The sequence below is a fragment of the Aplysia californica genome, unplaced genomic scaffold, assembly GCF_000002075.1.
Source record: "Aplysia californica isolate F4 #8 unplaced genomic scaffold, AplCal3.0 scaffold00247, whole genome shotgun sequence".
In the NCBI taxonomy this organism is placed as follows: domain Eukaryota; kingdom Metazoa; phylum Mollusca; class Gastropoda; order Aplysiida; family Aplysiidae; genus Aplysia; species Aplysia californica.
The window spans coordinates 209,038-230,329 of NW_004797517.1; the positions used below are offsets into that span (position 1 = coordinate 209,038).

Genomic DNA, 21,292 nt, shown 5'->3' on the forward strand with positions numbered 1-21,292 from the left:
CAGTAATGAGTGAGGTGGGGCAGGCGGCAGAGAGAAATGGTGCAAAGAGAAGCATTACGTGAGCCACTCCAAAAGTGATGAGTCATAGGCTAGCCTAGACGCTCAATAATAGCCCTAGGCCTAGGCTAGGACAAAAAAGTAAACAAAGAGGAGATTGTATAGAGTGTGATTCCCGATTCAATGAATTGCGATCGCTGATACTCAAAGGCATACCCATGCATTACTTCACCAGTTCTACAGTAGGCCTACCGGTACGATAGCACAAGAAACAAGACCAAGGAAAAGATGGCTTCCAATAAAGACAGAAAAAAAATGCTTCTCCCTCGAAATAAAGGCTGAGATAATCAACGAAACTGACAAAAAAAGGAAGACTAATCTAGAGCGCAAATTTTATTAATATGGAAGGAAGGTAATAAAATGTATTTTTTATACATTTTTCGGTAATTTCCCTTTGCATTCCTATATAGCGGGAACTCGCTTACAGCGGAATTTTTCTTCTGGAACCAAAAGTCCCGCTATAGCCGTATTCTACTGCATTCAGTCACGCCACACACACCAAAAGTCTCGACACAGATATTCCCCCATACCCCCACCACAGTATCACATACTACAATGTAAATCGACCGTTTTCTTTGACTGCAGTTTCCCTGACTTTGTAGGGTATTTGGTCATACGTAGTGGGGCCAGTGACCCCCGTAGAGCGGTTGTGAGCTGCGACTTCATCTGTCTGAGCTGTTGCTTGTCCTGTTCTTGGTCCACGGTGTCACCCAAGTCTTCTAGGCTAAAAAAAAAGGTCAAGGACATAACAACCAGTAAAGTAAACATTTTTCTTCAGTTCAGGCCATGCCCACATTCTTTTAAACACTTGTACTCACATTTCATGGTTGCCAGAGAGTGATGTTTGTTTTAGTATGAGTTCTACGGCGCTCGCAACTGCATAAGGTCATATGAGCGTGCGAAAAAAGGTCGGTTCTGTTCGCAACAGTACACTGCATAGCCTGATTCTGGTCAACATTTCTACCAAAATGCTAAAAATGTTATGTAAATTAATTAATTTAAAACATCTTTTTAAATAACATAAAAAATTTTGAGCAATTCTATTCACAACTTTCCATAAAGGCCAACGGCATTTACAAAATCCAAAATTCTGTTGGGATTAACGACGGAAAACAGATCTTGCAATTTTTTGCATCTAAAATATTTCCTTCGGGTCTTTCCGAAGTCTAGACATTCTGTTAAAATGTGTCTAATGATATAATCTGTGTCGCATCCGACACAGAACGGCTTCTCATCTCCCTGAAGGAGGTATTTACGTGTTAGGGACATGTGTCTGATGCCTAATCGAGTAAAAATGACTTCGTCTCTTCTGGAGAGACACGAAGGATTTCGCTGTCCCAGTTTGAGTTTAATGTTGTGAAGTTTGTTGTTTACTTGCTATTTCGAATGAGTCTCCCACAGACTGGAGGTGTAGTTTTTTACTTTATTTTTATAGTCAGTCTGTCAGAGAGTGTTCGTCATTGATCCCAACGGAAGGGACAAGGATTCTTTCGCCAGGAGGTCCACTTGCTCGTTTCCTCGGATGCCAACATGGCTAGGTAGCCATGCGAACATGATATTTTTCCCGGTTTCAGCCAGAGCGTGTATTTTGTTGTTGTAATCTAACTATTTTTGGGCGTAAGAGGGTAATTTTTAAGTGAAGTGATGCAAGTCTGATAGGATACGGCTGTCTCAGAGAAATTCGCGCGCGCAACCCGCAAGTTGCGCACACAACTTTTGCCATTTTCGTGAATTCGTGAATTTTAGGCAATTTTCTGCAAAAGTTGGAAAAATAATAATTTAATTTCGGTAATAATAACCTAAATTTTCTTCCACAACAAAAAATAACGACACGAAGGGGGACAATTCGTACCTGAAATTAGATCTACCACCTATTATGCACTACGGGGTGCCCAGTGCCCGTTGCGGATGAGATCGGGTCGGGATGATCGCCCGACTCGTTGCCTGAAAACAGCACGTTTATTTTTGAAGCAACGAGACAGGCGCAATCGATTTGTGCCACCATAGCCATTTTGCACCATTAGTCTGTCGAGCAAATCAACCCGTCCCGACCTGACCTCCCCAATAGTCCTGTTTGGACTGAATCATCTTCTACTTCTTCTAGTTCTAGATCGAGCTAAATCTAGACTATATCTAGATATCTACAGAGTAAACTCAATCGTAAACATGATCGTCTGATTACTTAGCTTGCTTGGTTCCGTAGCACCGGGTAGATAGATCTAGATCTAGTATAAAATTTTGTGAAAGACTTTAAATCTTAGGCAAGGAGGGTAGATCTAGATCTAGACATGGATTGGTTCATCCAGAAAACCCCTAAAGGGGTCGCTCAAATATATAATCTTACGCCTGGAAAAAGCCTAAATGGGGGGGTCCTTGATTCCTGTAAAAGAAAAGTGTAAGAAGGAGGGGGGGGAGGGTCCTGAACCAATGTAATATTACACCTTTGTAGGGTGAAAAAATATTCAGTTATGGACTGGGTAAACAGTGATCACTCAGCTCACTTACAATTTGAGTACAAGTTGTGGGTGGGGCTTATATATGCCTTCCCTCACCAGCAGCTGAAAATGTATTATTACCGATTGGTCAACAGTGGGAGGAGTCTACGCAATATGATCTGTTGGAGCGACTTATAAAAATGACATGTGATTGGATTATGACTGCTGGTCCACAACATCTGGGGTCAAGACACAGGGCCTAATTTTTGACAAAACACTGGGCAATGGCCGTTTTAAACAGATATTCGTGATTGCCGGTTGATAAAATATGGTGGCCGCAGCCACGTTGCACAGACGATTATTTTACGCAGTAAAATTAAAGAAAAAATGCAAGGGGGCAAATAATGGAAAGTGTCCGTATTAGACAGGTAGCCGTCATGGAAGGTTCAACCGTGTTTATATAATATATATGTATTATATGTTTTATAACTGTCAAATTTCACATTTTCTTCCTCTTCTTGCAACCCTTATTTCAACTTACAAACTTTGGTTACCTGCTGAATCAGAGGAGATATCTTTCAAAAACAACTACTATGATAGCTAAACCTTGTCTTATCATTTACTTCTTTACAAGATGTGCAACATCACGAACATCATTGTAGGCTACCAATATTTATTTTTTTTTTTTTTTAAATACAATTTTAACTATTGCAAACAGTAAATTACAGAACAAAACAAAGCAAAGGGAAACACATCACACCTCATCCCTGGGCTAAAACTTAAAAATTACAAGCTATTAAAAGGATACAGATGTCTGTCATCAATTATCATATCCATTTCTTCAGCTGCCTTTGTGAAGAAATTATTTCGCATTCTCTTCTTCTTGACTCTGTGGGGTGAAAAAAAAAAAGCATATAAGTAATATCAGAGACAAATGAAATAACAGTTATGATGATATGGATGGAAGCCGACCGTCGCTGAAGTAAATATCAATGAATCCCACCACTTTTCAAAAGCATTACTTACTGAAGTGAACACAAAGAGAAGATAAGGGACCATTCACAAATGGGATCAACTAAAATTTGGCCAAAAATCTATCTGTGTTTCTGCTATGATGCCATCCGGCTGCTGAACATGCCGAATGGTGTTTGTACATCCACCCCAAAATTTTAAACTGTATTTAACACTTTGCAACTTTGCAGTCACACAGCTAGCAGTAAAAAATACTTCATCTGGTCATCTAGCCAGGACAGTGACTGCAACAGACTTCTCAAACCTGTCGCAGGACAGCATCAAGTGACAGGGACAGATAATTTTGACCGTCACATTATTGCGGCACGTGACCGCAAAGTATTAAAATTCTTTGTTGAGTGGTGTCTGACTGTCAATTTCGAATGTATTTTCGGAAGGATTTTCTTTTACTCTCCTTGAGGCATCACGTGCCTCAGCCTGAGCTTTTAAGTAGTTAATTTGTATGCTTCCGCGGAAGCCGAGAATGTTTCTGAGTGTTCTCAGAGGGTCTGCTGGGGTAATAATAGTTGTAAAGCTCTTGAGCAAGGATATGCGCTATATAAATGTAATTATTATTATAATTATTATTTTCAGTGGAGCTGTTGTCGACGGCTATCCGATATCCTGCCTTCTTTTTCTTTATGGCATCATCACACTCCCTAGAGAACCAGACCTTGTTCTTCTAGGGTTTTGGAGATGGTTTTGGTATGCATTTGTGACATAATTTCTAAAAGCGTTTTGTAATTTGTTGTAGTTGAGGTCGAAAGTGAGGTTCAAAATCCTGGAGCAATCAAAAGCAAACCTGTCCCAGTGTCATCATCATTGCCTTTCTCACCCTGCACCAGGGTATAGGCCACGGACAAAAACTTTCCACCTTTCTCTATCCTGGGCTAGACTCTTGACGTTATTCCATGTCATCCCACTTTTCTGTACATCAATTTCCGTGCTTCTTCTCCAGGTTCCACGCAGTCTTCACTTCCCTTTTATCTTTTACCCTGTGGATTCCATTCCAACACTTTCTTCATTATGCAGCTGCCTGACTTCCTGAGAGTGTATCCAATCCAACGCCACTGCCTTCTTCCTACCTTATCTCTGACTGGGATCTGTCTTGTTTTCCCTGTGTGCTTTTTAAAAATTGAAGCGTTCTGGGACCAAGTCGTTTTGGGGGCTATTGGGGTTTTTTTAAATAAGAATTGGGAAATGGTCTGTACGGTCATCCAGCACAGACCACTCAAGATCTGGGACTTGGTCAGGGGTACGAAACGTGAGGTCAGGGGATCAAGTGCCAAAAGTGGATCTTTTTCTCTAAGTGGCGGACCTATCATTTAAGAGGCACATGTTGTTTTGCAACAGGAAGTCTTCAATAATTTTTCCTTTTTGGTCTCCTGGATACAGGCCACAAGTGGTTTGGTTTTAGTAGGGGTTTTAAGCCGCTCGCAACTGCATAAGGTCATATGAGCGCACGAAACACAAGTTGGTAGCATTCACAACAGTTCATATTGCACGGCCAGTTTCGGGTCAAAGATCAGATTTTAAAATGTCAAAAACTTGAGGTAAAATATAAATTAAAAATTTTTTTTATCTGCTTAACCTCTTCACTGCCGCGCCCGTAGAATTTACGGGGCTGAACCGTGTAGCGCTGTGCCTATGGTCCGTAGAATTTACTGGACCGTGACAGAAGTTGTTTTGATACCAATTATAAGGGAAGTTACTGCAAAAATCTTTAAATAATTACTGAGGGGTACCTTCCCTTTACGTTTACCACTACCCCCCCCCCCTCCTATTTGAAAGCATCAGATTCAGATTTAAGCTCAAAGAGGTATTTATGTGTCAGGGACATGTGTCCGATGTGTATTCGAGTAAAAATGACCCCGTCTCTTCTGGAGAGGCCCGAAGGTTTTTGCTGACCCAGTTTGGGCTTAAATGTTGTGTAGTTTATTATTTATTTGTTTCTTCCAATGAGTCAAAGTGTGTATTTTTTTGTTGAAACCTAACTATTTTTGGATGTTAAAGTGTGTAGTTTGTAAGTGAGGTGATGCAAGACAGAGAATGAGATACAATAAGGAAAGATTTGTTAGAGAATTTTCTACGGAGTTCAGTGCCATGTCAATGGCATTGGCCTCCGCAAAGAAAATGGAAGCTTCGGGATGGAGTCTCCCCTGGTGTGTACTGTTTGAGGATAGGGCAGCAGCGCCCACAGCAGAGTCCGATTTAGAGCTATCTGCAGACGGTGACAGTGGGTTTATTGTTATATAGCCCCAAAACCAAAGGAGGGAGGGGGGGGGGGGGGGCTGTGTATGGGGTTGTGGGAAGGGTTTTTGGGTTATGAGAGATCATACACTTCCCTGTTCCAACAACTTAAAATGCATTGTTACCTATTCGCAACCTCAGTGCTTTCTTGTCCTATCTCCATTTATTTTGAACATTGAAAATGTGACTTCTTAAGCTTACTCTTTGTTATGAATAGTTTTCAATGTTATTAAAGCACGCTCTGCTCAAACGCACACTTTCATCATCTGACTGGTTTCTAACGATATAATTTAGACGCATGGTCACTCTCTCTAAACGCACGCTCCGATCCACGAAACACGCTAACAGGTGAAGCTTAACAAAAGGAAATTTTCACTACAACCTGTACAGCTTGCATTAAGACAAGCCTAGAAAACTGGATATTTGGTGAGATTGCCCCTCATGCCGAACAAAGGGAGTGATGGACAGCGTTTTCACACCCAACTTTCCTCAAACACAAAAGTCTAGGACTGGTTGGTGAAATGTTGGAGGGTTGCAGGTTCTGGATTTTTTTTTTAATATGGAGGCGCTAGGACATCTATATTTTGACACCAGTACTAGTAATGAGATAAATGAGTTTTAAAATATGAAATAAGTCTACTGACTTTCCTAATCTTAAGGACCTCAGAGTAAAACCCTCTTTCCTATCTAAATTTCAGTGCGAGATTCGGGCACCGTGCAGCGCAGGTTGACCATGGTTCCGCTGCGAGAGAGGGCTTCTATCAGGCGTGCGTTGCCGCCTACAGAGCAGCCTCCATTTCTGTATAACCTCCTTGATTGAGCCTCTCTTTTTTTTTCAGTACTCTTTTTCGTTTCCAATTTATACTGATGTTTGTGAGTATCTGTTTCATTTTGTGGAAGGCTGCTTTTGCTTTGCAAATGCGGCTTTTAATTTCGGTGTGACATCTCCCATCTGATGTTATAATGGTCCCCAAACATTTAAAATGTACTTGCTTGAGGGTGGTATCATTGATTTTGATATTGCAGGTTGGGGTTGGAGTTTTTCTGCTTATCACCACTTAGACCTGCATGTGAGCCTCAACCAGATTGACTGAAAATTTTGCGCAACCCCCCTCCCCATAAGAGCTTTTGTGGGTGTCATAAAGAAGGATTCCGAGTAACGAGCGACCGCCCCAACAAACACAACAAAGTCTATAAGAGACCTAACCCTACCCCTAGGCCTACCCCCCAAAAAAGAACCTGCAACGGGCCTCGTGTAAAAAGGCCAGCACAAGTCCAAAATGAAAAAATTCAAAAATTATTTTTAAAAACCACACTCCAAAACAAACAAGGAGCATAATATGGCCTAGATCTAAATCTACATGTAGATCTACATTGCTATTATAATAATAGGCTTTGATACAATAACACAATAGAATTGGAATATGAATCCTCCATATAGATAGAGTAATCTAAATAAATCTAGATCTAGATCTTGTAGAACAAGTGAATAGGAATAAGCCTTGAACAAGAAATCCGCATCCGATTCCGAACAGTGGGACTCAGCTGAGTCTAGACTCTAGAATCTAGATATCTAGATGATTCTAAATAAATAAATAATTCACGCACCTGATGAAATGCTTTTTACCAACATTAATATTACAGCACAACCTAAGAGAGGGTTTGACACAATAGAATTGGAATTTGAATCCCTCATTAAGGTCTATAAATGATCTATATAAATCTAGATCTAGATAGATCTTGATTCTATTAGAACAACTGAGTCGGGACTTGAATGAATCCACACGATCTAAACAATTGAATTAGCCAACAAACGAAATTCAAAATGGCCGCTCGAGCACGAAACTGAAAGTAGATAATTTAGGTTGTCGTCCTTTTTCGTATTCGCATTTCTACTCAGGTTCCGACAATTGTGTCGGAAATGCTGATGTCGGCACGAAAACGAAAGTGCCGACAAAGCCGACGAGAGAAAAAGGGGGCGCTGGCAGTCGGCCAGGCCTCGCACTACGCACATTGACTGATACAGGTGGGCCTAGCGATAGCATCGACCGGCTCGCGAGTCGGGTCGCGATTGTCGGATTTCAGACGATTGTCGGCAAACATGCAGGTCTAACCACTGCTTCAGTTTACACCTACATATCATCAAAACCACAAAAGCATGGACTACGTTTGTGATGCAGGCAATTTCTAATCAACCATTGTAGTGTGTACCTTGTGAGGCTAAAAACAAGGTATGAATGTAGCCATAGGGTTGTCATATACAGGGCCTCCCTGGTACTCTAGCTTGCAGAGCCATTTCTTGGAAAAGGACTTAAATACCCCTAACACTTCATCACTGAGTACTCACTAGTAGAGTACAAGAACAGCATTAAAAATTCCTTGTCTGTCCATTCATTCATGTCTGTACGCTCGTATATATAAATTTATTGCTCTATGATTGTCCAATGATTCACCTGCCTGAACTTCTTTTTACATGTATCAGTCCATATGCATCCAAGATACATATATTTACAACAGTTGATCTGAGTGTGGTAAGTATTATCTTGCATCTCACATTTAGAATCTCATAATGACCAACAAGAAATGTTATTTTCCTCTAAAACATGTATTTCAGAATAAAATCCAATGCTCAGCCAATAGTCATTAACATAAGCACACAGTCATACTCAACAGCAGGCCTACCTGTACTCTTTGACATCAATATCCCTTGCCAGTCCAACCCTCATTTTGACAGCAGGCATCAAATCCATTTCAACTGGTATCACTGGGAGGTCTTCACCTAAAAGAAACCAGAATGGCAAAAAAGTCCATTAGAGATAACTTCAAGCTGCTGTCACGGAAAGATTGAGATGCATAAAAGACAACTAAACTGATATGGTGTTAGTGTGAAGCATCAAAACATAAAATCAAGTGTTAAAATTGATTAATCGGCACCAACAACTCGCCATTCACCAGAGCCCGTGTCAATGAAAACAGGAACCACCACGGGTAGGTATGGTTGGCTGGATTGGGAGAAGGTGTTTGAGATATTTAAATGAGATCCATCACCAGTCCTTGATCTGTCCAATTCATACAATATACAAAGGAAACAGCAGTCTTTTTCAACTTGCTTTTGAAAAGGTTTTATATTTCCTCAGACATGGAGAAAAAATTCATTATTTTAGCAAAATCTACAGAATACTACATAATTTGGTACAAAATGCTTCCTGGTAATACACCCATGCACACTACTGAAAAGTCACAAGAGATAAGATAAAATAAACTTTACTGATCCACAAAGGAAATGAAACCTCACTGATTTAACAGAATGTACAGTTGTCTACTGCTAAAATTTCAAGAATGTATCAACTAGACACCACAAACGAAAATTTGGTGGAAAAAAAATAAATAAATAAACAAACCCAGAGCCCAGAAAACTCTTCACAATCTTCAATAAATTTGTCCTACACTTTTCAAAACAGCATCCCCAATTTTTCATCCCTCCCCGATCTATGAAAAGAAAAAAAACCCTGTCAAAATTGTCCCAAAACAGTCATGGACTGTCAAGGAAAAAAATGGTGGGGGGTTTGTAGAGGTGATTGTCTTGTACAGGTGGCCGATAGAGCAGGGTTAGACTGTTATTTCATTCCCATCTGCAAATAAAATTGTCATGTTGGTGCTTACATTTTGTGAACGCCCTCAAGACTAAACCTGTGTTTAAGGATCGCTTGCAAGCCTAGCAGTAAACAAGTACAGCCTCTTGTGAATAGGTACAGTCACTTTCCTGATATATACTTCGACACTTAATTTTCTATGACCAGTTATGTCACTGCTGTGAGGAGTAAATCAACAAATTTTCCCCTTCAGCCACTTCTTCCAATATAAGAGATGTTGTATATTATTTCCCTGATATTCTTTCTCTTTCCTCAGTACATATAATGATCCTGATTTTCCTCAACATATAGAAAGAATAGAACTAGATCAAGGTATTCACTTGCTCATATTTTTGGGGGGTCATCTTTAGCTGAGTTCAACATTAAGATTTCAACCCTGGAACCACGTCCCCTAGATTTCAGCTCTATCCATGTTATTATAATTAGTTTTGAATGACTGGCGTCAATGTTATTGTTATCAAGAAGATTAAGATCGACGTGAGACTAGGAAGAATCAATCTTCACTGCCCACCTATGAAAAAAACATTTGAATGTTTTGTTTAGCGCTTAATTAGCTTCACTTTACCTGATGACTCTAATGCCATACTCACTAGTTTTGTGTTTACATCCTGAAAGCTTTGAAAAACAATGTTTAACACACACTACCACAAAGTAAACTGCTTTCAAATGTATGCTATTTTTAGTACACATAATTCTATTTCCTTTCCTTTATGATTTCCTATGAAACATTGGACTGGATAAGATTTACACTTTCTTTTCTGCAAATGATTGACCTCAACGTCAACCGAATAGACAACCCCCCCACAATAGCACAATTGCAGTGTTTTGCCAGTACACTTCTAAGACTTAGATGAAAAAGACCTTTGCCACAAGAGCCTGACTGATCCCCCCCCCCCCCCTCACTCCTCCAATCAGAATATTAACCCTCTTACTTTACTTTTTCTTCACAAAAACTTTTAGGCCACTAAAATACCTACCATTCCGCACACCCTGCACAATCTTGCGGTAGTCCCGGGCCTCCCCTGGCCCCACAAGCATCACACTCAATCCAAGGTTGGAAGCTCTGGCAGTTCGACCACTGCGGTGCACATAATTCTGCCAATGAAAAGGCCATTAAGCCAAAATTATTTTCTCTTTTGAGACGGTTGTCATTTAGGGCAGGGAAAAAGACAAAAACAGATAGCAAAATAGTTGGACCCATCATCAGCATGCTTCCAAGACTAAAATATAAAAAACAAATCAGCTATGATCTGAGTGGGAGTACAAGGAAAGAGCCGATTGTGACACAAGAAATTTACCTGTTGTCCATTAGTCAGTTGAAGTTAACTAAGTACAGCCCAATAACAGCCTCAATTTTCCAGGAACAGAAAATGATAGGGTTCACTCTACGAAAGGAGAAGGAATAGACCAGACCAGAACATCCACCAACAACAGACGGACATGAAAAGGAACTATCCAATCACCAACATCCATGGAATGTTGTCTTTCACAAAACTGAAAAAGAAAGTTCTGTGAAACAAGCACTTATTGAAACCGGTGGTACTGCCAGTCACAAGACTGGAACACTTTTTTTTGTGTTTTTGTTTGGTTGTTGTTGTTTTTGGAGGGGGGGGCGGGGGGCGGGTGTTAAGCGTTTTACGGCGCTCGCAACTGCATACGGTCGTATAAGCAAGCGGGATACATTAAACATTTTCAGCTGCTAAGAAATTTTGAATTTTGCCCAGGTGGTGGCCGAAGCCTACTCGTATCGATTTTGATTGAACCACCAAGGGATCTTTACCTTTTACGTGCGCAACTTGCACACGGGACCTCCAAATTGTAGTGAAATGGTGATAGTTTTTATGAAATTATGTAAACTCAATTTTGAAAATTTCTTTTTATGACTGATTTTGACCGGGAAGGTCACATATACAAATGGTAAGTGATGTAACCCATGTCCTGAGCCTGCAACCAACTCTAGTTGAAAACCCCCCAACATTTTAATTGCCTTACAGGAGTCTTCAGCCTGTAACAACCTCTGGTTGGGACCTCAGAAGGGAACGGCTTGTTTTCTTCTTTTCCACGAGTCCTGCCTAAGACGGCCACCCGTCTCAGGTAGACACTTTTCTCCTCAACAATGAGTGGCCGTCTTACACAGTATGGGCCAAGGAATATGCCAGAATATCAACTGTCAAAACCATGTCTGAGTTTCAGCATTCACAGATAAAAAAAGCACGCAAGACCAAACCTTTGAGGAAAAAAGTTTAATATAAAAGATGGACCTATAGGTAGAGCAAAAATAAAAACTAATAGAAGATCATGAACTCGTGTCAGAATTACAACTTGGAAAGACTTGAGGAGTGCAGGCTGCAGTGATGCTGAAACTTGTTGGCTTGAAGATTCCGGCTGACACATAACCGTTATATCACCTAAGCAATGACAAGCGTGCATTTTCATACAGTAACAAGGTATGACTTTGATCATGAAGGAACCCACAACTGTGCCATCCTACACGGACCTCAAGTCCAATCATATCTAAACTTTGGTTCCAATTTTTTAAAAATAAATAATCCTGAAGTATCACGTCAAGCACTCCTTGTCTAAGTATCTAACATCACCCCCATTGATTAGCCCACAAGACATTATGACCAGTGTAAATGAACTTAAGTTGACTCCAAAAACAACCTCCAACACACAGTGAGCTCATAGGCTTAAGAGGGCAGTGTATATTTTGCACTATGTATTTGTATGGTGCATTCATACATAATAAGAGACTTTCCATGAAGGTGGCAACTCGGTGCTGATCCTCAAGATACACTCACAGGAGAAAAGCCTTACAAGTGTGAGATCTTGTGCCCTCTGCACTTAAAAAACTTTTCACCTGTGTATGTCCTTTCATCTCTCTGAAGCAGGAGAGAAGTCCTTGAAAAAAAAAGATCAGACAATGCCTCCATGCAAAATGATTACATGATGCTGAAATTACCCATAGCCAAGAACAGCACATGAAATCAATCTGAAATTCTCATAAGAAAAACACCACTAGTCATGGAAAAGGAAGTCACCAAACTGATGGTAAACTCACAAAATGGACACTCAAGAGAGCAGTGCAATATGATGAAAAGCAAGGCGGTAGGCACGATACAGACCAAGAGCAAACAACTGGACAGGAAGGCAAGCACTTTACTAACTGCTTTACATACCCACAGCAAGCAACATAGTAAGAAAGCTGCCAATTCCAAGTAAAGATAGCCATGCCCCATAGCCCTCACATTCATAAGGCTTTTCCTCCTGGTTGTGTTGTTAGGTGCTTACATTACTTGCCACCTCTCTGAAAATACTGGTACACCAACCAAGAGGTGTTCTTAATTGTAGCTGTGGCAATCCGATTTGTTAACACCTTGAGCAACTGTTAAAAATTGTATGTCCTTTCTTCTGTGTGTACAAGTCTTGATTCACTCAAAATATTACAGACTCCTCAAAAGTCAGGCCATAAACTTCACCCTTAGGGATACAGTTTATGTCAATGTCTTTCAGAGGAACAAACATGACACCACACTCTTTTTTTTTTCTTTTTTTTTATAGTAGAGGGTTTTACAGCGCTCGCAACTGCATAAGGTCATAAGAGCGCCAAGGGGTTGGTGTCAACAGAGAAGTCTTTACAGGGAATCAGACTTAGACTGCTCACCTCTCTAGCTTCAACAGCACAAGGTCTGTTTCGACTATCAAGGCACCCCAAAATAGCAGGTCACAAGAGAGTGACAAACATACAAAAGAAGTAGAGGACAATGACAATAGTAAGGATCAGGAAAGAAAAAGCAGCAGTTCCCTGTCGTAGATCAGGCACAGTTATGAGCGTGACATGAGTCAGCCCATTTACAATTCTACTATGCTTGAACGAGAAATGTCCCCCCTTTGGGAATGTCCTAAAGACACTTCAGTCAGTGGCATTTCCCCGGGGGGTACACCACACTCTGCAAATCAGTACCTGGAAAAACAATGTTAAAAAAAAATCCAGGACTGCTGACACTCTCCTCCATACTTAATTCTACAAAAGGGGAGCTGTGGTATCATGTGTATGAGCAGGGAACGCCTGCTGTCATTAAAATATATACACTTAACACAACTAGACAGGGGATATGAGATTGTTATCAGGGAACAACACATGATCAAAGCACCAAATCTAGCTTACCTCCATTGTCCGAGGAACTTGATAATGTATGACATGGTCCACTTTGGGGATATCTAAACCTCTGGCGGCCACATCAGAGGCGATTAAGAAGCCCCTCTTATTTTCTGTAAAGCAAAAATCAATTTCATTAATTTACATCTCATCCACACAAAAATTGCATCAATATTGTTACATCCTAGTCCTTAGTTTAGTTTTAATAAGAGTTTTACGGCGCTCGCAACTCCATAAGGTCATATGAGCGTGCGAAACACAAGCTGGTCTCATTCAAAACAGCTCACTGCACGGCTTGGCTCGAGTCAACGATCAGATTTTAAATAGTTAAAAATTTGAGGTAAAATAACAATCTAAAAACGGTAATCCCCTTTAAAATCAAAATACAGTCGAACCTGTGTAAGACCGTCACCCATTGTCAAGGAGAAAAGTGGCCGTATAAGACAGGTGGCCGTCTTAGGCAGGACTGATCAAGATGAAGAAAACAAACCATTCCTTTCTGAGGTCCCAACCGAAGATAGCCGCATCAGACAAGGAGGACCGAGTGCTATGGTAAAACAAACACGTGAGTCGCCACCACTCAAAGAATGAGCGACGCTTTTATCACAAGTTCAAGTTGACGTCCATTGTTTCTTTGTTACAGACCGGGTAAACAATGACCACTAATCTCACTTACGATTTGAGTATGAGTTCTCGGCCGGACTCATGGCTATGGGTTATGAGGGATCACACGCTTCCCTCATCAGTAGCCAAAAATTTGTTACCTATTGGTCAACAATGGGAGGGACCTACGCAACATGATCGGTTGGAGGGACTACCTAACAATAACGACAGGTGATTGGATTATGACTGCTCACCCACAACACCAGAGGTCAATGCATGATTTATGACAAAACGTAATGGAGTCATTAAGTTGGCCGTCTAAGACAGGTGTTATTGTTTGGTGTGATAGAATTGTGTGTTAAAATATGGTGGCTGCGGCCGTGTTGGACAGGTGCCCATTTTACACAGTTAAATTATATAGTAAAAATGCAAGGGGGGAAATGGAAAGTGGCCGTCAGGGCAGGTTCAACTGTATATGTATTTACAATTTCCCTTAAAGGCCATAAAATCAAGGATTCTGTTGGGACCAACGACGGAAAACAGGTCTTGTAATTTTTTTGTATATAAAATATTTCCTTCAGCTCTCTCCGAAGTCTAGACATTCTGTTAAAATGTGTTTAATGGTAAAATCTGTGTCGCATCCGACACAAAACGGCTTCTCTTCTCCCTGAAGGAGGTATTTATGTGTTAAAGACGTGTGTCCCACGTGTAATGAGAGGGCAGAAGGTTTTCGCGGACCCAGTTTGGGCTTGATGTTGTGTAGTTTAATGTGTTTTAAAATATGTCTCCAACAGACTGGAGGAGTAGTATTTTACTTTATTTTTAAAGTCAGTCTGTGGGGGAGCGTTCGTCGTTGATCCCAACAGAAGGGACAAGGATTCCTTTGCCAGGAGGTCCACTTGCTCGTATCCTCGGATGCCCATATGGCTAGGTAGCCATACAAACACTTTGCTTCACCCCTCCCAGTAAGAGAAAGACTAAATCGAAAGTCAAATAGATATCTGATTGCTTTGCTTTAAATCATTCTCCCCTCCCCACTTGTTGAAAACCTCACAGTACTTTACAATAGTTCTCTTTGCTGGTGATTTAACTATTTTACTTTATCAGCACCCACAGGCTCAGGCAATAAAGTAGAAAGGCAGATGGACAATTTCTTTTTTTTTAAGGAGCACAGTAAAGCAACAAGAGCAAGACGTACCAGCAAATTTGTCAAGGTTCTTCAGTCTTTGCCTTTGGTGCATATCAGCATGGAGAGGCAGTGGAGTACACTGCAGCAGTGAGAACAAAGAGTTGAGTCTGCGTAGACAGTCCTTGCTGTTGACAAACACCAGTGTTCTGCCAGGGTGTTGACACAGAAAGTAATACAGGTAAAAATCCTGAAACAAGATCAGTAGATGGAGACTATTACAAATAATACAGACTGGCATATCGGAATCAAGCATGTTCAAGTGACAAAGAAGTGCTTAGCTGTGGAAATGTCCTTTCCGTATGTACAAGAACAAAAGCAACACTGAAGATGTAGATGAAATGAACCTCATCATATCACCCATTGACTGAGCATGTAAAGGGCAAAATTATGCAATATCATTACCATATTATAACAATATTTACATAAACAGATGGTAAAAAAAAAATTTTCAATCTAAGGAATAAGAAAAAACAAAAATTTCATCACATGCATACTGTATCACTTACAGTCAGTAATTTCTTGCAATAAACATTTCATGTTCACAGAGTAAACTTCAGTGGTCAAAACTCTTGGGGAATAGGCTCATATAAACAAAACCACTGAATAAACTTCCTACACATTTTCAAATAAGCTTTTCTTACATTACCATCTGACCCATTGCCTTTGTTTTAAGTATTTTCTTTTACATACCTTTTCATCTGCCTTACAGTTCACCCGAAGTTCTGTTAGTGTTTGAGCAACCTTGTCCTTTGGAGTCAAATCAATGACCTTGGGCTTCAGGCCAACACAAATTCTCTCAGTCAGTGATTCTAAATAGGAAAGATGCAATGAACATATACAGTGACAACTTGCCATATTTCCATGTAAAAAATCACAATCACTGCTCTAAAACTGAAACATTACATTCTCCACTTAACTTAAGAAAAGAAAGAGGGAAATAACGAAAAGACCTCGTAACCAAATTTGTTAAAAATGACATACGTTCAGTCATAATTATATTCCAGTTGCATATTTTCTCATTACTCAGGGCAAAGATTTCCTAACAACATATTTTGCATGCAGAGGACACGATCCCATAAGCTCATTCAAGACTGCAGATCCTTACTCCTCCAGTAGAGTTGAGTTCTGCCTGCAAAATTTTGTATTCACGAATAAACGAGCGAAAAAAGAATCATTTGCTGTAACGGGCTGTGGGCAGGCAAAGTTGATCGCTACACTGCAAAGATTCATTATTCCCTGCTCAAGCAAGACACTGCTAGTTAGTGACACTGAGCCTGCAACGACTATCTTGGCTGGCTCATTCATGATGTTATAGACACAATGTCAGTGCAGTGAAATACAGTCCCCTGTCGCCTTGCATGTCGAACTTCAGAAACAATATACATTATGACCCTTGCCTTCAATGCCCGTAACCCGTTTGCTCGTTTCTCGATTCTGTAATGAATCGGTAGGCCTAGATCAATGTCTATTGAGTGACAGCTCCGACAATATGAAATAGCTAGCCCATCTTTAGACCAAGCCTGTCGCATAGCAACTTCTTTTCTACGAATTTTGGTCCCACTAGCGCTCGATAGGGCCCGGTTAGTTCCTGGGGTACTTGGGTAGAGAGCTCAAAACCGGTATATAGGTATTGGTATCGCAATTGTAACAGTTATCAGGCCATCATTGGAGAATTCTGAGCGGTAACAAAAGTGAAAGTAGATCCTGGGAACATCACATGTCGGAATGCCAAACCAATACTATTTCGATTATCATTGAAATAACACGAGCGAGCAAAGATCCAACACAACTTGAGGCAAGCTAATTACTATTTTCTACTAAAATCGTTATCGAAATTTCAGAAAATAATGCTCTGAGTTCCTGCTGACAAAAAGTTCAACAGGTACTTCCCGTGACAGAGAGTTTAGTAGTTTTAGTAGAGGTTTTACTGCGCTCGTAACTGCATACGGTCATATGAGCGCCGTGACAGAGAAGAAGACAGAGTAAGTTTTTTTTTAACATCCGGCACAACAGATGGAACAAAAAAAAAACAGGACCCACACGATCAAAAACGGGATGCCTGACAATTGGAGGTGGGGTGGGATCAGCACATCCCGATTTAATCGGGATGAGTGGTAGGTCTGTAGATCCCATTATAAATCTACAACAAAAGAAATACTCACTGAGCTTATCATCTTGGTGGATTTTTTTCTTCTTATTGAAAAGGCGTTTAGGGGCTCCTGGGTCCATGGTCAGAGTAGCAGACATGACAAATGTCTGGCGGCCTTTGACTCGTCTTTGGCTCCTAGGAAACGACATAAACAAAAATAAAAACAATCAAATGAATAGAATCAGTCCAGTGTAAAACACTTTGCTCCCCAGAAGTCCCCAAACATGACAAAAAAATGATTAGACAATTTTTATTATTAACACTTTCCATCCACATGGCTCATATACAGGGGAAAACCCCTTACATTCAAGCCGCGCCACGAATAACCTCGTGGCATGTTTTTGGGTTGGTTCTTTAGACATCATGTTTAACATTGAGTTTCAATTTTTCTATCATTTGTGGCTCTGTAGACTGTCAAGAAACCCCAAAGGTAATACAGTCGAACCTGCCATGACGGCCACCTTTATAAGACGGCCACCTGTCCAAACAGCCATTTTCCATTTCTCCCTTGCGTTTTTTCCATATAATTTCACTGTGTAAAGCGGCCCCCTGTCCAACACAGACGCGGCCACCACATTTACCACACAACAGCCCCTATCACACCAAACAATAACACCTGTCTTGAACGGCCACCTTGCGACTCCATTATATTTTGTCATAAATTACACATTGGCTCCAGGCATTGTGGGCGAGCCGCCATAATCCAATCACCTGTCGCTGTTGTTAGGTAGTCCCTCCAACCGATCATGTTGCTTTGACTTTGGCCCCTCCCACTGTTGACCAATAGGTAACAAATTTTCAGCTGCTGGTGAGGTAAGCAACAGAAGTTATGAAAGTGAGCCAAAACCATAGTCCCCTGAAAATCCATGTCAATAGTTAACAACTGAATCAGGTGAAGGAGTTTAAATATCTTGGCATCACTCTTTCTGAAAATGGGTCCATAAACAGAGAAACAGAAAGGCAAACTAAAAAAGCCAACGCTGTCTCCTACCAGATCGCACCCTTCCTATCTCATCCAAACACCTCCATGGACACAAAGAGAGAGCTTATCACTTCAATATTCATACCAACACTATGCTATCAGTGCCAGACCTGGACATTAAGTGAAATCCATGAAAGCAAAATCACTCAGGCAAAATGAAATGTCTCCGCAAAACATCACAAGACGAGAAAGGCAGACGAATGAAAAAGTAAGGTTATTGGCACTGAGTCCTGCCTGCATTTCATAGAGAGACAGAGAAAAAAATGGTTTAGCCACCTGTTACATATGTCACCCAGCCAGCCAACATCGAAAGCCTATAACACCAAGTACTCAGGCTATAAAGGAAGATGAAGGTCACGCAAAAGGTGGATTGAGAGTGTCAAGAAAACCCTGGGAAATCATAATATCCCAACTGAAAGAGTTGTCCTACAATAGAAAACCACCTCCCCTCGATGCTTAGTTTTAGTAAGAGTTTTACGGCGCTTGCAACTGCATAAGGTCATATGAGCGCCCAAAAAAGTTGATTCCATTTGCAACAGTTCATTGCACAGCCTGATTTTGGTCAACACCTTTACTAAAATGCTAAAAATTTGATGTAATAAATTCTTAATTCAAAATAACTATTTATAACATTAAAAATTTTAAACAATGTTGTTCAAAATTTTCCATAAAGTCCAATGGCTTTCATAAAATCAAGGATTCTGTTGGAATCAATGACGGAAAACAGATCTTGCAATTTTTTGCATCTAAAATATTTCCCTCGGGTCTCTCCAAAGTCTAGACATTCTGTTAAAACGTGTCTAATGGTAAAATCTGTGTCGCATCCGACACCGAACGGTTTCTCATCTCCCTGAAGCAGGTATTTATGTCTCAGGGACGTGTGTCTGATGTGTAATCGGGTAAAAATGACTTCGTCTCTTCTGGAGAGACCCGAAGGTATTCGTGGACCCAGTTTGGGCTTGTTGTTGTGTAGTTTGTTTTCTTGTTTTTTACAATGAGTCTCCCACAGACTGGAAGTGTAGTTTTTTACTTTATTTTTAAAGTCAGTCTGTGGGAGAGTGTTCGTCATTGATCCCAACAGAAGGGACAAGGATTCTTTCGTCAGGAGGTCCACTTGCTCGTTTCCTTAGATGCTCACATGACTAGGTAGCCATGCGAACACGATACTTTTTCCGGTTTCAGCCAAAGCGTGTATTTTTTGTTGTAACCTAACTATTTTTGGGTGTAAGAGTGTGTAATTTGTAAGTGAGGTGATGCAAGACAGAGAGTTAAATTTTGATTGATTGAGTAGGTGTTTTACGGCACTATCGACTCAATTTTGGTCAAATAAGTGCCAACAGGTTTTACTGCAACAAATCTATCATCATGTTATGCTTTAGTAAGAGTTTTACAGCGCTCGCAACAGCATACGGTCAAATCATCATTATTTTAAAAGGACGGACGGACATTTATGAAAATCTTTGTAAATATGGTGAACACTCTTATTTACATTGGCGTTTACAATATTTTTTTCAGTGTATGTATATACACAGACAATGACAACTATTATATTTGAATTTTTTTTTTCCGCATAAGCCCAAGTCATGAGGGTCTTTCAAAATACCATGTTACCATGTGCAGTAAGTCGAAAAAAAATAGCCACAAGGTGCTCTTCCGAATGAAAGCTTCCCAAACGAAAGTTTCAAATCAGATGAGATGGTCGATAGTAGAGCGATTTTTGCGAAAACTGCATTGGAAACTGGATAAAGAGTTTGAGACTTCATGAAACCACATCAGACATTTGTTAATAAGTTTTTCCGTAAGTTTGCAGAAACAGTTTTTAAGTGCTATAGGACGTAGGACAACATTTTTTTTCTAAGGTAATGCATCACATTTCATTTCTCTCTTACAGAAATCCATTCATTATTTTGTTGATGCACCTTAACTTACTTGTTGATGAATTCCAGCAATTTGGTAAGTTCTTCATAATGTCCCTTCTCCACCATCCTGTCAGCTTCATCCACCACAAGACAAAGCACTTGGTCAAGATTCCGCAGATGATCATTCTCCTGTGGCACCACAAAAAAATGCAGGTTTTAACAATCTATCAAACTATCATTGGGAGAGACAGTTGATAAAGTTGCCAAGATTAATACACAGAGCTGTGACAACAATACTTCGAAGTGAATAAACAACACAAAGACAGAAAGTTAAATGTCAAAAACTGGACTTCATTTTAAAAAAAGAGGCTTCTTATTTTTTTTAGTTTTTTAGTTTTAGTAGAGATTTTACGGCGCTCGCAACTGCATAAGGTCATATGAGCACCAGAAGATTAGAGGTGTTACAAGAGGGTAACAAACATAAAAAAGAAGGAGGGGGGGGGGATAAGGACGATAGATGTTTGATAGAAAAGAAGGAGCAAACCACACCATAGCACCCGCCAACCACCTACAGAGGCTTCTTCTGAAAGAGCAGCCTAAGATGAAAACTCTCAAACTATGAAAGGCGCAAAGGTTAGTGTCAAAGAAGATAAAGAGAAACGATACAAAAGATAGAAGAACAGGAGGCAGCTGATGTCAGAAACAGGACTATACAAGACCACCAAAAATCTAGCAGATACTTAAGAATTATTTTCAGACATACGGATAAAGGACAAGAGTGGAATCCATTTAATAGATACAGAAGACATAAATCATCCACCATATATACTGCCAGAAGAGAGACTTAGAAATAAATTGTGACCCCCCAATTGAGAAAGAAATTGCTGTTGCATTCAGAAAGCAAAAGTGTACAGGCAGCATTGAGCATATCCTGATTCAGACCTG

The 21,292-nt window shown here is 40.3% G+C and overlaps 1 protein-coding gene across 2 annotated transcripts in view; it reads right to left on the reverse strand.

The window, feature by feature from the left end:
• Positions 1-377: 377 nt before the first annotated feature.
• Positions 378-21,292, reverse strand: part of LOC101846740 (ATP-dependent RNA helicase DDX24) — a 34,869-nt gene continuing 13,954 nt past the window's right edge. For both annotated transcript variants that reach the window (XM_035970285.1, XM_005100429.3), the window contains exons 7-15: positions 20,418-20,536; positions 17,520-17,641; positions 16,048-16,166; positions 15,367-15,544; positions 13,575-13,678; positions 10,384-10,501; positions 8,436-8,532; positions 3,301-3,381; positions 378-781 (exon numbers count right to left, since the gene is read on the reverse strand). In XM_035970285.1, the coding sequence (XP_035826178.1) occupies positions 601-781; positions 3,301-3,381; positions 8,436-8,532; positions 10,384-10,501; positions 13,575-13,678; positions 15,367-15,544; positions 16,048-16,166; positions 17,520-17,641; positions 20,418-20,536 (1,119 nt within the window). In that variant the 3' untranslated portion in view covers positions 378-600. The remainder of the gene's footprint in view (positions 782-3,300; positions 3,382-8,435; positions 8,533-10,383; positions 10,502-13,574; positions 13,679-15,366; positions 15,545-16,047; positions 16,167-17,519; positions 17,642-20,417; positions 20,537-21,292) is intronic.